This window comes from Manacus candei, unplaced genomic scaffold, assembly GCF_025592945.1.
Source record: "Manacus candei isolate 608988 ecotype Guabito, Panama unplaced genomic scaffold, ASM2559294v1 h1tg000049l, whole genome shotgun sequence".
Classification (NCBI taxonomy): domain Eukaryota; kingdom Metazoa; phylum Chordata; class Aves; order Passeriformes; family Pipridae; genus Manacus; species Manacus candei.
The window spans coordinates 33,824,772-33,841,946 of record NW_026138097.1 but is presented as its reverse complement, the minus strand read 5'-3'; the positions used below and the strand labels follow the sequence as shown (position 1 = coordinate 33,841,946).

Here is a 17,175-nt window from a genome sequence, read left to right as displayed (position 1 = left end):
CGGGCCGCGCCGGGCACAGCCCGGGACAGCGGGCGCAGCCGGGACAACCGGGATGCGTGGCCGAGGGGCGCTGCCCCGCGGACCCACCTCCCTCCCGGCTGGCGTGGGAGTCTTTTCGGGGCAGCTGAACGCCGAGACCGGTGAGGAGCGGGCAGCGAAGGCGAAAGCGGGGAAGAGCGCCCCAGATAGCGGTGTAAGTGGACATGGCCCCTCCTGTCCCGCTCGGAAGGATGAAATTGCACAGTTGTGTTATTTTGGGGTTTTTGCTTCTTCTGGGGCATTTGTTCCCTCCTGCTTTCCCCACCCCTGCCAAGCGTGTGCCCTCCTGTGGCAGCTACCTACGGCTGCCAACTCGACTGTGCTAACTGTAAACTGGAGGGCATTTGTAGGATCTTGCCACCTGGGAAATAAAAAATTCCCACAAGGAGCAGTCTTTGAACAGCTGCTTTCCGAAGGGAAAATCTAAGAGAGGAAAAGAAAAAAAAAAAAAAAAAAAAGAAACAGAGGGGAAAATAATAAAAAAATTAGACTTTGAAAAATCTGCGTGGTTTTGTGAGCATCCCTAGCTGCATTCTGGGAGTGACAGGCACCAAAAGCACCATCCCTTGAGGTGGGCATTTTTGTCTGCAGGTTCCTGCATTGTTATTTCATGGTCAAAACTAAGTCCCTGGAGAGACACAGAACCTCTCTCTGGTCCTTTCTTCTGGTCTCCCTTTCTTTCCTTCCCCCCTTTCCTCTCTTCTGTGGCATTCTCCAGGTGGTTTGAGGAATCCATGGCAGAGGATTAGTACCTGAGTGCCTGTCACCTCAGCTCCAGCCTCTTGGTCCTCAGCTGCCCGCAGAAACCACCACTGGATTTCGAGGTACACTGAAGTGGAGCCACTTTGGAAAGCACAAGACATCTCCACGTTCTGCCCTTCTGTGGCTGTGACATTTCGGGGAAACTCTGTGAATTTTGCTGCAAAACAAATGCATAATATGTTGGGATCTCTTGCTACCTACTGATTGTTTATGCTCTGCTTTTTGTGTTACCTTTTTTATTGTTTCTCCTTCCCCCTCTCTTTTTAATGTCACTGTTTATTTTTCTCATTCTCTCTCTTTTCTGTTTCTTTTTTTTTTTTTTTTTTTTCCAGTTTCCCACACATTATCCTCCCTGGTTTCTCTCACACCTAGATATGTTTGTACTCCCTTAGGCACAAATCCATTCTCTTTGCACTCTCAGTTCTACTCACAGGAAATGCTATAGACCCCCCTGCTTGCACCCATGGGCTAGTGAAGTTTCACATAATTAGGTCCAAATACCCTTGGGCAGAATGCAGTATTTCACCAGATTCACTGAGGGATTTTGTGCAAGACCAATTTAGGAGAGAAACAAAAATTCGGACTGATTTTTTGTATTTTGGAGGGCTGAGCTGGAAACCTGTAAGTTGTTAAACCTTCTGCGGCCAGCTGAAACAGCTGTTGGCAGGGGCAACTCTGGACACTCTTCTGAGTGCATGTTACAATCACTCATCAAATGTCCATTTTAAAGGCTTTGTCTGAATTAGTTACTGTTTCTGAGAACCTCTGCTTGCAAGGTTATGTATAAACAAACCAAAAATAAATTCATCTTCTGTTTCTCTGTCCTAGCAGACACTTTCTAGAATTAACCTTCACATTTGTATCCCAGCCCTTTAACAAACCAAATCTGCCCATTTCAGTGTACCACTACTAGGTTTAAAAGCTAATCCTAATAGAAGTAGTCCAGGGCATCATTAATTGTTTAAGTCTCAGTCTTTACTTCCTTCTCCTCCTTTCCTATAACTCACTTTAAAATTGTGCAACATAATGAGTCATGATAGTCAAGCGAGGGGGACTACAGACAAACAATGTAATAAATACATGCTGTGTTTCAAGAAGAGGAAATTTGGAAAGACACTGCAATGTCGCTTTCTGTTATGCATTGTTAACAGATTGACTAGAGCATATTATGATGCGAAGGAAATGCGATGCGAAGGAAATATTGCTCGTTGTCTCCTCCCCTCTTCCTCTCTATCCAATCTTCCTAGCCAACCTGGAATTGGTGGGATAATTTGGTAACCTGTGTTACTTCTCCTTCCCCTTTTATTTGTGCCTGGGAACACGTACTTCCAAATCTGCTATCTTCATATTTCACAGTGTCCCCTTTTCTGACCCCCACCCCCACCAGTCAGCGATTGCTAGTCACCGAGTTAAGCTGCCAAATGGACTGTGCGTTATGCGTGTCCGGGGCTAGTAAGTTTGTTTTGGGGGGATTTTTTCTTGTTTGTTTGTTTGTTCTGTCCCCCTCCTGCTCAGTGCGCGTGAGCGGTGTGGGGGCACACGGAGGGGAATACAGACACCATCCTCCCCAGTCGCACCGCCAAGCGCAAAGCCGGCGGGGAGCTGCCGGCAAGGAAAGGCGGGCAGGGAGCAGGGGACGGCGAGCTGGGGGCGGTAGGAGCGGGCATGAGACTGAGGCACCGGGCGAGTGAGCGGGCAGCGGGCGCAGGGGGCGGCCAGGAGCGATCTGTCCATGGTGCTGACAGCGTCGCCGCAGCCTCGGGGTCCCGAACAACCGGTCCTGCAGCGCCGGGGCTGCTTGAAATGCAAGGCGCGCCTTTCGGTGGAGAGGGAGGGAGGAAGGCGGCGGGGGTGGGGGGAGGTATTCAAAGAAGTCGATTTTGTCTTTTTCTCCCATTTTCGATGGGGGTGGGGAATGGTAGAAATACACAGTCACAGAATCGAAATGAAGGTCTGACTGAGGGTTGCAGGATAATAAGAGAGGAAAGGGAACACAGCACGAAAGGACACTGCAACATCTTAGGGGAAGCAGTAGATTTAGCCATCCAGTATTTGGTCTAAATGTAATAATTATGCATGCACTGGGAGGTGTTTCTTGTACGCATACATGCCTATATACAAGCGGTCAGAGCTCAAACACATGCATGTCCATTCCCCAAAACCCCTTTACTCTTCTGCAAGATGCCTGTTATTTCCCTCTTTGCAGTCAAGTAAAGGAAGCCTGTTATATTTCTACTTTGGGGAAACTTCTCACTTCTTTTCCTATTTACAGACAAGTTTTTGAACTAAATGTAAACCTGATTCTTGTTGTCCTCATCTCTTATCCACTTTAGTTTTTTTTTCTTCTTTCACCTTTCTACCTTTCTTCCTTTCTTCCCCCCCCCTCCCCCCCCCCCGCCAATCTGGTTCTCAGTCTATTTTAGCATAGAAAAAAACCACACACACGTATTTGACAATAAGGGATCTTACCTTGGGTAGAAAGTCCTTGTTGAATATACATAACTGAAAAGAAAATGAATCCAACATAAGCTAGAAAGATCCCCATCATTCCAAGATGAAGAAGTCACATCAGGGTAAAAAAAAAAAGCCAAAGATGCCCTCAAAAAAAAAGAAAGAACTGATGTATGAGTGTATGTACGTATCTCTAAATGTATGAACAGAAAGAAATTTCTAATGTTACAAAAAGGCTCTGTATTGTAGCCCTAGCTGCGACACTGGCAGCATTCTGCTACTCGATGGAGTCTTTTTCCTTGAGAAGAGCGAGTATTGCAACACAGTGTGGTTCAGATGAGCTGTCTCAGGCGCTGTGTTGCTTGAAGTCCAGACTCAGACTAAAAAAACACAAACCGTTGAAAAGTGGGTATCAGCTGCTTTCTGCGCCTTTTTTCAGCTACCTGGCAGCTTCGCCCAGCGTCAGCTCTTGCTGCTCAGGATGTCGTGATGACTGCCCTCCCTACACACTGATCCAGTTTGGGAAGAGAGGAGTAGGGGAAAGAAAGGGGGGGGGGAGGGGAGGAAAGAGAAGTCTACCGTGCTTGCATTGCTTCAACTTTTCCCTCTAATGGCTGCGATAATGTCTTTAACCCTTCCCTCTCCCTCCCCAGTCTCTACACCTCTCTACCTGTTCTGACTTCTGCTGGCTCTGATGCTGGGGTAAAGCTGCGGGGGTTTTGTCGCTTTTTTTTTTTTTTTCCCAATAGTGTACAGTTTATGATCGTAGAGAGAGAAGGGAGCCTTTACCGTACTGATGTAATCTTCGGTCTTACATCCCAAAACACTCAGTGGCTAAGAGGGCAATGCAGTGGTTTGATTTTTGGTGAGTTAAGCTGTTTCTGTTTTCTCCTTTTCCTCTCCCTTTTACAGAGTCTGAGGGGAAAATAGTTACTCAGTAATCCTATGGCACTCACTACTGCCTGCTCCAAATAACTATTCTTCTAGCAAATTACACTAAAATGTTCTTCATTTTGTCTTCAAAGACAGATAAAGAGGAGGATACTTAGAGTGAGTTTAGGTGGCATTATACAGATTTCTGCAGAAAAAATATTTAGCTAGATAAAAATAGATTTTGATATGTTACAGATTATTCACAGTAATATGTATATATATTTATGTACACCAGAGAAGGTGTTTACAGCATATTAAAGAATGTTTCCTCCTGCAGTGAATGTTTTCCTCCCTGTTTCCTGTTTTCTGCCTATGTATATTAATACTGTTTAGATGAGAGTAACCTTGACTGTATTAGGTGATCAAAACACCTTGAAACACGTCTGCACTGAGAGAAGTTCTCTGACTGAAGTAGTCCTGCTACTCGTGGTAAGAAGACATCTAGAAAGTGCTTGTTGCATGAAGCAATCACCAAATACCTTCTTAAGGCTGAGACAAAGACTAAATAGAAACTGAAAAGAGCACTTGATAATCTCTCAGACTGCCAAATAGCTGAATGTAACTGCTAGTCACAAACTGAAAAAAGCTACGAGCCATACTGAATTAAGAGAATTTTGTCTCCATGGGCAATATGTTTTTCTGCAACAGAACAAGTTCTATCATTCCTGGCAATAGAAGTGCAGCAGTTCCACAATAGTACAAGATGCAACTTTCACCTTACTCACTGCACCAGCCAAATTATTGTATGCATATAAGACATCTGACATAGCTGCAGAGTTCTCCTTCACAGGACTAATTCTAACTGACTGGAAAAAACCCTTTTTGTCTACATTTTAATTTTTTTTTTTCTAATAATTGCATGAGTTTTCATCTTTATTTATGAAAATAAGGGAGCCATTTCCCCATGGTAATACCCTATTCCACCATTGTCATATATAAAGCATAGCAATAATTCTGAGTCAAAAATTAGTAAAATAAATCAACTATCATAAATCAAGTAGGAAAACAATTATGTTACCTGAAAGATTTCCTATTACCACAGAGTTTTAATTACTTCAGAGGAGGTCATGATGGATATATTCAAAACCAAAGAAAGCCTGTAAAACAAAAGAAAAGCACTAGTCTTTAAAAGTGGTGGACCTGAATTATCTGAAACAGCCAAGAATTGTCAGTGGTTCAGGGATTAAACATACACTGTAAAGGTCTTTACAGGTTCAGATGGTGAATGTTTCAATAATTTCTATAAAAGAAATCAGTTCCTTTTCAGATTGGTAGCCAAAATCCTAAGTCATTCCTGAAAATGAAGGCTGATTATAGGATTCACTTCAAACCCATGTACGTCATCAGTAATCAGCTGAAATTACAAATTAGAGACATAATATCACCCGTCAAGTTAAATGTAAATTAGACAGAAGGAAAAAGAATCTAAGCAGTATCTCCTGTTTTAGAGGGAAAGCAGAAAATAAAAGTAGATCACTTTTTTCTCTTTTGTTTGCCTATTTCAATTCAAACCACTTGATAGGTAAATTTAATTTTAGCAGTTTGTAATTTAGAAAGAAGAATATTTCTCCCAAATACCCTGTAGTCAATGGAACTAATTAAAATTATATTGCTGTCACAGGGACATACAAGATTATGTATGTGGTTATTAATATATCAGAATTGAGGATGTATTAGGAAATAGATTTAATTGAAAGAATCTTAAAACTTGGTTACATAGTTATTATTTTTATTTTATTTATGTGCTGCAGCAAGCCATATGATTCTGTCAAATACTTTAAGTAGAAAGAAGAAATAACCCACCTCATGCTGTCAATGTTAAATTTCACCCTGATGGATGTGAATCCTCCACAGTCAACCATTCTCTATTAATCTAGTCAGTGAATGAGTCTAGTTACTTAGTGTGAAATCTCTGCCTTTTGTGCTGTAGAAAGTTTTGATGTAGCCTAACTTAAGGATGCTTTATGGCAGGAGTGATATGGTATATGTGATATGTGATATGGTATATGTGATATGGTATATTTTTTCTCACTCTCAATGACTGTAATAGATGAGTCATCACTGGACATTCTCTCAGGTCATAGCCAGAACATTCATGCATGGGGGAATATTTTCAAATATGCCAATGAAATGTAATAATAATAGAAGACTCATTTATGATGCTGTGGAGTTGAATTATGTAGATCTTGTATCTTACTACTACTTCAGTACATGTTCCAGATCAAATGTTCCTTCAAAATCTTAAATGCCCATGCATGTTCACCATTCTGCCCAGCTTGCAGATCCTGGATCTATGCATCTGTTTTAACTATTAAGGAAAAAATGTTTATGGAGATTATGATTCCAAACTCAATAAAGGTTAGAAATGAAAGCTATTGTGCTGCTAGTCAGCAATAAGGTTGGAGTGCTTTGGTCCCATAAAGCCATGCCAGTATGGGCTGCCTAGCCCTGCAAGAAGCTGATCAGCTGATGACTTAAACAATGGCTGAGTGTTGCCATCCAACAAGCTCAGTTAAAAATTAAAACAAAAAAGTTACTTTAATATTTTGACTGATATTTTCAGCTTTCTTTTTGGTGATTATTTCAAATATTTCTTTACTATTAAAAGGGAAAATTTGTATTGTCTGATGAAATTTGTAATTTTTAGAAGTTAAAAAGGAGGTTGATTCTCTTTATTGAGGATTGCTCTTTGGTTTTGTTAACCCAAGTGCTTATTTGAGCCTCTCTCAGGATGTCACTGTTGCCTCTTGCAACTCCCCCTGCAATTAGAATCTGAGGAAGCAGAAGAAAAGCAAGAAAAAAGAAAGATTTGACAAGGAGATGAGGCACCAGCGAAGGGGTTGAAAGTTAGTAAATGTCAAAATAAAGTTTGTCCATCAGCTTAATTCATTCCTTTCATTTACAAGCAATTATGATGCACTTTAGGTGAATGCCTCTTATTCTTGACTTTGGCTCATGCTTCACTCAGCAGTCAAAATTCTCCTAGTATAAGAATGGCTTCTTGCTCAGGTCCAGAAAATAAAAGATACTGTAATATATAGTACTCATGCTTTAAAAGTATTGAAAGAGAATGGATGCCTTCATCTCAGGGCAGCTAAGTTCTGGCTTGGAGAAGCAGAACCTCTCTCTGACTGCCAGAGGTCCTGGGGGATGCTCCACAGTCCCTTACATCACAGAGGGTCCATAAGAGTGTGCTTCTCATTTCTGAATGCCTGCCTCAGGATCCTGATGGTTGAGATGAAGAAGCACCGAGCAGTCACAGCTGCAATTAAAGTGAACGGGTGCTGTGATTGAAGGTGCAGATTATTGTAAAATGTGACAAAACCCCACAATCTGGACCCTGGGTAACTTAGCATTGATCGTTGTCTATGTGTCTCTGCTGTCTGTCTGTAAAGTGGAATATATTACTGTGTCACTTCAGAGAGGTCTTGTTGAGACAAATTAACTCTCAAGAAGCTCTCAAAGATTTGCATGATGAGCATCATAGGGACGCCCAGAAGAAAACGCATAATTCTGCCTTCAGCTCAAGATTTGAGTGGTGTGCATGGATGAGGCCTAGCAACACACACTGAACAATAAAAATAAACAAAATGTCAAAGACCTGCTGATTAATTGAATTCCATTCTTTACATACTCTAAATGAGGTGGGCTAAGATCTAGAAGAAATCCCTATGTCATGGTGTATTTAAAGACTATATGATTTTACATATGAAGGGAGGCAGTTTAAGACTTGCTTTGCTGTCTTTGAGTACTTGATTTTGCAACTTTAAAAATGTTCTTTCAGTACAGCTTTTTACTTACTGCAGAACATTTTATGGCTCTACCATTGTCTCTCTCTACCATTAGGTAGCTGGGAGAAAAGGCCACAGGACCTTAAAATGAGACTTTAGGTATCAATCCAAATGCTTTCTCCTAGTTTTCTCTTTGCTTTTATTAGAGAAAAAAAAAGCCGTTTTAAGCACATTCTGTACCCTAGGTTTATGGAAAACAGGCAAAGCTAAACATACTATGCAGAAAACCTTGATAGTGCATTACTTTTCTTATGAACCTCCTCCTTTTTTTTTCCTCCTCTTGTCCTTTTTTTTTTTCCCAGTTGGTTCATAGTCAGAATAATGTAGAAGTATCTTTATAGTATGATAAATTCATTCTGATTTAAGCAAGTTTTTAAAAACTGGTACCATGTGATCAGATCTTTTTAGCATATCAAACAAAAAAATTAGATGTAGAAATGCTATTGTAGGATTTTATAATGCCTGAATCATGGGTGTTGACTGCAGTTTTTCTGAATTCAGTCTTCACTGAAATCCCAGTTTGATTTTCCCTTTTTTCCTCTTGGTGTCCTTGAGAGTGTTACACCCAAATACAATAGTAGCTGAGGTGGTTTCTTGGAAGAAAGGCATACTGGAGGTTAGACAGTGACTGGGTGGTTTTCTCCATGTTATTCAGTGTGCTGTTACTGAGGAGTGTATCACCATGTTCAAAAGAATGGGGAAGACTGGAGACAACTGTCAAACTGGTCAGACAGAAAACTTCATTCCTTTCTTTGAAGGCAAATAATACTCTGCCCATGAAAGAAATACTTTTTTTTTTTTTTTAATGTGGAGTTGGCCCCAAAATTTACTTGATTCCTTAAGATTTGTCAGTTTGGTGAAGGAAAAGTGTTCTCACAGTGCTAAAAAAGCAGACTTAATTATCTTAAAGGAGTAACAACAGGATACTTCCTGGTGAATTAGCATTTTTTCACTTAGTTTGTTTCTCCTTTTTCCCTGTCTTCACTAGAACAGGCATTTTGGGAGTAACTGCACACTGAAATAGCAGCAAAGAAAGCAGAATATGTGTTACATTGGGGTTTTTTTGTTTGTTTGTTTCTTTTGTTTGAAGTTTTACAATGAATCCTGAAGGTAGAGAGTAACCTTAGGGAAAAACTATTTTCTTACAAGACAAGTTCTTTATTTAGCACTTAAAAATACTTTTTCTGTTGTTTCATGGTAGATGTTATTTGTTAGTTTGTTTTTGAAGCAAAATCTTATTCAAATAAGTCTTTATGCACAACATTGCTCTGTGGTAATTTTTTTATGTTGTAATTTGCAATTAAATTTGTCAGTTAAGCCTTACAAATGTCAACAAGTTGTACAAATTTAGCTGTATTACAGTCTTATGAATTTCTACCTACTTTAACAGTTGCATTTCAGAAAAATCCCAGTCCGTATCAAAATTAAATTATGACATTGTTGACTACATTAAGTTTTTAAAGATTTTTGGGTTGGTTTTAATCTATGCTAAACCTAGCCCTCTTGTGGACAGTTCTTTAGGGAAGGAGACAGCTGAGGATAAGAACAGTTGTTTGCAACCTTTTCCAGCAAGCTGGAGAACTGGAAGCTGGGAGAATCTGTGCAATTTGTGAACAAGACAGACTGTGGAAAGTACCATTTGGTCATTGTCTGTCTGTGGTTAGCTAGGACAAGATCACTACTTGTGATTATTTATCCAGAAAAGCATGAGGCATTTCCAAAGCTTTTCAGTTGAAGAATTCAATTCCTTTCAGCTATTCCCAAAATGCATTTATAGGTTTTTTGTTTGTTAGTTTGTTTTGGTTTGGTCTGGTTTTTTTGTAATTTTAAAAACAATGAAGAAACCAAAGAAAAGCATACTTCATAAACCCATGCAGTGAAGTACACCTAGCTTGAAAAGGAAAAGCTCTCTGATTTCATAAAACTAGAATCTTTCATTATGCTTCTGATGGGAGCGAATATAAGAATTTAAAAATATAGTAGGCTGTTTGTGTCAACAATGGATATTGCATATCCCTTTGAGGTAAGCCAGTGACATTGCAAAATACCTACTATAATGCCCTTTCAACATATTAGAAAGCTTCATGGAGGATATAGTGAGAAACACTGACATAACTTCAGTTCTTTGCATATAAAGTTACTAATTTTTTTTCTGTAAATAAATCCACCTTCATAATTTTAACTACAAGAATTTCTTTTGGTTTAGTTTTTATGTAGTTCAGTGAAACAGCTACCACAGCAGATTCAGCCTGAGAAAGGAATTATTTTCTTCAGAGAGAAAAAGCAAAATTGTCAGCATTTGTCTTTGGGCACTATTTTACTGCATTTGCCTGCCTATGAGACAATAGTTTTCAAGTAAGTGCAATAACTGTGAGGTTATCTTCACGATGCAGGACCATGAAGCCAAGAGGGACAGGAGGCCTCAGAGATCATTGTAAATAGGAAAGTTTTTATTACAAAAGTAGCTGGTAAGCAGAAACTCCTCAGAGACTAGTTTTCATCTGAATTTTGTCAGAAAGAAACTATTCAATCTTCGACATATTTACCTTAGAAACAATCTGATTTTTATCTCATCTTTTCTTTTTTTTTTTTTTTTTACATTTTATTAAATCTTCCTTATCCAATGAATCAGCAAGAATGGGTTCCACTGATTTTTCATACATCCACACTCCGTAAAGAAAATTACATCCTTGATATGATGTATGAGTAAGGATGATATAATTTACCCCATAGTACCTACCTTGGTATAATAAATCCATCATAGTAGATAACATCCATAGACCAGCAGTCCACAGCCTAAAGAGAATTGCCTTTTTCAGTAATCATTTATTAGATATTCACTTTCTTTAACATTTAAAATTGGATTAAAAATGGTAAAAAGCCTGTAATTTTGATTCTTTGAAGTTACCTGGGGACATGGTTTAGTGGTGGACTTGGCAGTGTTGGATTAAAGGTTGGACTCAATGATTTTAAAGGTTTTTTTCCAACCTAAATTATTCTATAATTCAATGATTCTACTTTAAGGAGGCATATTCTTTAACAACTAAATAAACTTTTGATTGTCTAAGTACAAGTATTCATCATCTTCTGTACAGGAAAAACCTTAAGGACTATTCATGATTCTGCATTTTGACAACACAATTATTAATTAGAAGCTTAAAGACAGAAGTGGATCCATGTTGAAGTGTGAATATGCTTGTGATTAAATGTTAGGATTTTTTGATTGGAAATGATTGATAGGTTACTTGTTTTGGGCTTTTCTTTTTGTTTTAGTCTGGGTTTTTTTGCTTTGGTTTGGGGGTTTTTTTGAGAGTTTTTTTTGTGACTATGATTTGGAATATTGTTAAACAAAGTAAGCCATAAAATAAAGCAAAATGAACTTTATTTGGGCTAAACTATTAAAATATCTTCCTCTATTTGGGACATTCCTAATATCTCTTCATTTTTAGTTTGATGCAAAAGCTGATTTAGCTAATGGGAGTCTTTATTTGACTTCGGTGGCCTAGAGTTCACAATTTCTCTGGATAATATGGAGTAGTGTTGACTATAAGAATCCCATCTGCCTCACTCACTTGGACATTGTCAGTGTGTTTCTTAAAGTCAAACTCTTTAAAATTATTCTCAGAAAAAATATTCTTATTTAAAAATAGCATTTCTGAGTTGGTTAGTCAAACTGCCAACATTTAACACCTGTGTGGTCAAGAGGTCTTGTATTTTTTGATTATAATGAAAAAGCTTTTGGGATGTTTAAGGCTTGATCAGAACTCATATCCAACATTGAATGGACTGAAATGGACTACCCAGGGAGGTGGTGGAGTCACCATCCCTGGAGGTGTTTAAGAAAAGGGTGGATGTAACCCTTAGTGTCATGATCTTGTTGATAAGCTGATGTTAGTTCAAAGTTTGGACTCAATGATCTCAGAGGTCTTTTCCAACCTAGTTGATTCTGTGATTCTGTTATTCCATTGAACTGGATCAACAACTTCAGTATCTTTTTAGTCACTATCTGTTTTTCTTCACTTAAGTATTCCTGTCCTTTTAGGTTTACACAATATTAGGTACTTAGGAAATACTATTTTTAGATGGGTAGCTTTTCCAATGCTTCATTTGTCATCTTGATTACTAGTTTGTGATTTTGACAGGGTGAGAAAAAAAATGACCTGAAATAAAACTTCTGAATCTCTGTAGTTTCATTCAGCTTTTCCCTTCATTCTTTTCTTTCATTATTTTTTCTTTTTAAATTTCTTTCTGAATAACAGGGTAATACCTGGGATACAGGAAATACAAAATGCCACACACCAACCCTTACATTGTAGAACATGCATGATTGTAAGTGCCGTTCTTTGAAACACTTGTAAAGGATATAATTCAGAAGCTGGAAGGGGGGATCTATGAGAGGAGACTGAATTCAGACACAGCATGCTGTGTAACCAAACAAAAGAATGTTGCCTTTCATTGTTTAATATTCCTAGCAGTAAGGTGGTTCCACTTATGATGTTGAAAAGTAACACATGGTGGGGCATATAATTAAGTGAAGCCTAAAGAATAATTATGCAAGTACAGCTCAGTATAATGAGGAACCAGGGATGGGGGTTTTAATATCCTATTTTGACATTAAGTACAAAATTGAAATGTGACGCTAATACGTCTGTTGGAAACAGAAGAATCCTGCAGATGCAGTCATTTCAACAAAAAAAGACTATTTTTGCGTTCTATAGAATAGTACCATTCCATATTTTATTTAAGTAAAATAAAATTTTATTTATTAAAGCCTTGATATAATTTCAGAAGAAAAACCTGAGAATATCCATTTTCTCTAAATGGAAACTACCTCCATCCCTCTGTTGAAATATTTATATTTTTCTCTTTAGTCATACAAATAAAACGTTACAATTATTCTGAAAAGTGCAATAGCAGTTAAGGCCAAGTTTTTCTGAGCTATTCAGAAGAAGCTATTGTAAACTGAATATTTTGCCATAAGCCTGTTCATGAGGGACAGCTCTAAGGTTGCCACAACAGCAGCTTTTTGCTGCCACTCCAGAAGATTACAAGAGAATTTAATTAATACAACATTTAGAAGAGTGAAAAGTGTCTGTCCAAGATAATTCTCTAATTGTGGGACCTAACTTGAATTACAGTGGGCTTTCCTCTGACTACGTGAGATGTATTTTAAAAGGAGAACCAGAAATGTCTTGAACTTCATTCTTGTTGCTGCCATTGCACTGTAGATAAAGGTCATGAAAGTAACAACTCTAAGCCACGTTTTGCTGGCAGGAGTTGGATGTTTAACACTTCTCCGAAATAAGAGAGTGCCAGAGACTGAAAAAGTTAATGACTTACGCATTTTAAGATCACTAAAAGACTTTTGCAAACTGAAGAGAGGCAGCTACTCACCCAGCAAGGCTTTCTTCTCCCTCAATACTGCCAAAGGACCTTCAGATCAGAAAAGTGGGAGCCATCGTCCAACTATCCTGGGTGCAGATTCATACCTGAAGCTACAAACTGAATTTCAAGATATAGGAGAAGACTAAGAAGAGGCAAATACTCCAAGGTGGGAGAATCCTTCTTATTATGCTAATGTCCTCCCTATGCGTGATAAATCTGCACATCCAACCTGGGCTATGCATCTCAAATGTCGGACCACGATGGACTGTGATTGATGCTGACACAATAGGCAGCTACAACTGTCTTAGGGGATGTCAGACACTTATGAAGTGTCCCATGACATGATCCATGGTAAAACTCCCTGCCCGGGGGAGGTTCAAGGCTTTCACACCTGAGTCTAGACTGTATAATTACTCATGACATTTTTGAGTTTTGTGGGGGGCTTCCCCCAACCCCAACAGATCAAGACCACCACTTCCACTAATAGGCATGGAAACTGCAACTTCCAAGTTTCATCACTGGATCCAGTATGTGGTGACTATATGCATCTTTCCACCTTTATCCTTTCCCTTTTTCTCATTTATGCACTTCCTTAAGTCTTATCTTTATGCTTTAATATTGCTATGCTTTAATGTTGCTATATTGCTATAGATGCTTTAATATTGCTGTATTGCTATAGATGATAATACCCAAAATGATTCTTCTGTTACTGAGATCAAGGAATTCTGTCTTCTCTTTCTTTTCGATTAAAAAAAATTAAATACTTTCCTCAGGAAAATTTTGTAAGGTTTTGGTAGAAAATTATCTCTTTAAACTTTATAAAACTTCACCTCTTGGTGCCAGGAGAGATGGTAAATTGTTGGTGTTGCACCATGAATTTCAGTGGTTTCTTGCACTCCTAATTATCTTATTCTATGATTTCAAATCAGTATTTTCTAAACAGTTGAAGAAACATTTTCGAGTCAGGGAAAAAAAATTGTACTTTGATTTCACACTTCTGTACAGGCTCCTTCAGCAACTGGAAACTCCCATCTGCAGAAGGTTTTTAATTGTTTTAATTGTTTTCAATTATATACATAAACCATAAATACATTCAATGATGTCTGGTTTGTACTATTTCAAAATAATGCTAAGAAAATCTGAATTATTGGCACAGTACCTGAAGGACAAAGAAATAACCCAAAATGTCTTTTTCATCTAGACACCTAGTTGATTGAAGATAATATAAAATACAATTCAAAAGTTCATTTAAAATTTTGCTTGGAAGACAAAGACAGGGATAAGGTGAACAGAGCACAAAATCACTTAGATCTCTACAAGTAAAAGTGTATGTCACTTATTGTAGAAAAGAAGCTGGCTGACCCTGCTGTTCATGTCTGACAACCTGACCCATAAACATTAGGAAGAAGCTACCTGCCAAGAATGTTCAATTTATATCGCCTACCACATCTTTACAGCTGGAACAGGAGATGCTTAAAAGCTTTTGTTTTAATCATTTTTTTTTTTCCTAAATAGCAAGGCAAAAGTCTGCCTTGTCTTGAATCTGAAGTAGGACAGTAAGTCATTCTAGTTCTTTGTACTGTAGCATTGCAGAGGGCACTGCTCTGTACTATAAAACCAAAGTGAGTGCTTCAGGTGCAATTCTCTCCAGTGCTGGTGTAAGTACTGTGATGGTAGTTACCACATAATGCACAGCACTGCTACACAAGTTGACTCCTGGGAAGCATTTAGTAAATTTCAAAGGTCTGTGAAAGCACAAAGTAAAGAGAGATGGACTTTTCTTCTGAACACACTGGTCTCATTCCTGCAGGTTCTGTGAAGAGCAATAAGGAAATTAAAAGCTGTCCAGCAGCAGCAACTACCCTTGCACTTAGTAAAAAAGGTTGTCTCCATCCTTGGCCTGGAAAACCACAGTGATGCTTGCAGAGAAATGCCTTCCACCAACAGACCACAGGAAGGGTGCAGGGCAGAGAGCAGGGTGACTTTCATACCATAACTGCTGAGGGCTTTTTTGAAATCATGTTGATTTCTCTGTCTTTCACTGTTCCAAACCATACTCTGGCTACACTCATTAGCTCTGGCCAACAAACAAAAGGCCAGCCTCCCCTCCAGTGTGATACAGAAACTGACCTGAAACGCTCATGAGATATTGTAAAACATCAACCGACAGTATGAATTTCTTCCCCTCAGTGAGCTATCTACATGTCAAAATGCAGTTTTATAATGTTTGGATAAAAAAACACAGTTCAGCCTACCAGGCATGCATTTAGAGGAGCTCAGCTCTGATCCTTGTTCTGGCATCAACTTCTTCTGCTTCCTTGGGAACACTGCATATAATTAGAAGTCCTTTATCCAGGTTTAAATTAAGGATGATAACTCTGTCTGAAGAGCTCCGCAATTCACAGATGAAAGCTAATGTGTTGGTCCTAAGTTTAACTTGTCAGTGGTAACTCGCTAAAACTGCCCACTTGGGGTAACAGTGTCATTACTTTGTATGCCCAGTTGGTCTGAGGGTGATATTGAAATGTCTGGGCCTGATTGAGCTTTTCTGGGAGTACCATATGCCAGAGGAATGTGAAAAAATCTTAAGTCAAATCCTCAGCCTTGATAACTTCAGTGAGTTGTTACATTTTGTATCTTGTAGATTCTTAGTATTAAAAATGCAGAGGCAGACAATTATCTGGAGGATTTTTTAAAAAAATATTTTATCTGGGCTTTTTCTCTTCCATACTTTGGAAGGATAATGAACAGGAAAATGGACTAAAAAAAAAAAAAAACCAAAGATAATCTTAAGTATACCTTGGTTTGGATTCTTTTTGAATCTAGTGTGCAGTTGTGACTTTTTCTCCTGCTGCTTTTCCATAGTTAGTTATAAAAATATGTCAAGGTTTTTCACAAAACAAATTCTTTGAAAATGTGTCTTTTTTTACTTATTTTTATTTGTTTATTCTTAGAGCAACATCCATGTAAGACCTCTTTAAAAGTAAACAGCAGGAGCAAGTCCAGACAGCAAATGTAGTACATCAAGTCTTTTCTTATGAATTCTTTCCCTCCATCTCCCTCTGTCCCCCTCTCCACTGCTAAAAAAGGACTGAAGAAAGGAAGAAAAGGCTTACACAGCAATATTTGCATCCCTGCCTTTAGCTAGTCACATTTTCCTAGCTTGAGGTGATATGCATTATTGAAGAAAGTCCAGCTTTCTCAAGTAAATATGTGCCACTCAAATAAACAACTGCACACTGTAGTCCTCTGTACTCTCGGGCAGTGTTTATAATAACTTGCATACAGTCCAGTTTTCATTTTTTCATCCTTACTTTCATTTTTCAGGGAGCAAATATTTTAGCGAATGTCTCAGATATGCAGGGGCCGATCAGAATGAAGTAACAAATTGTAATAATTGTTGAATCAACACCACAGCATTGTGATAAAGCAATATTCAAATGTGGTTGCCAGCTTTCAGCCATGTAAATCCATGCTCAGGCTAAGGATCGGTATAGCAGTTGTGAGATTCTGGGTGTCTAACCTCAGACATTTGGCTTAAAATATTAGGTTTGTGTTGCATAAAAGTATGGTTAGTTATTATCTAAGTTAATTAACCAGCATAAATTAATATAGTAACATTTCCATTTATTGCAACCTGGTACAAAGGATCCGCAACAGTATCTAGTAGATTACAACTTGAGCAATTCCCCATTAACTACATAGTTTCTCTCATAGATCCTGTTTCCATAAGTTGTCCCACTAAACATTTTGCTGCTTATAAATTAAGATAATTATAGTGGGCTGAACAGTGTCTGAGATTTTAAAAGAAAGC

At 38.5% G+C, this 17,175-nt stretch overlaps 1 protein-coding gene across 5 annotated transcripts in view; it reads right to left on the bottom strand.

Annotated features, from left to right (window-relative positions):
• The window catches only part of VSTM2A (V-set and transmembrane domain containing 2A), a 28,766-nt gene extending 23,428 nt beyond the window's left edge, over positions 1–5,338 (bottom strand). The window contains exons 1-3 of one of the 5 annotated variants that reach the window (XM_051799046.1): positions 5,204–5,338; positions 3,271–3,303; positions 792–958 (exon numbers count right to left, since the gene is read on the bottom strand). In XM_051799046.1, coding sequence (XP_051655006.1) covers positions 792–958; positions 3,271–3,301 — 198 coding nt within the window. In that variant the 5' untranslated portion in view covers positions 3,302–3,303; positions 5,204–5,338. Of the gene's footprint in view, positions 1–791; positions 959–3,270; positions 4,015–5,203 lie in introns of those variants that run through there. The other 4 variants (XM_051799048.1, XM_051799045.1, XM_051799044.1 and 1 more) reach the window with 4 other exon arrangements.
• Positions 5,339–17,175: the final 11,837 nt, after the last annotated feature.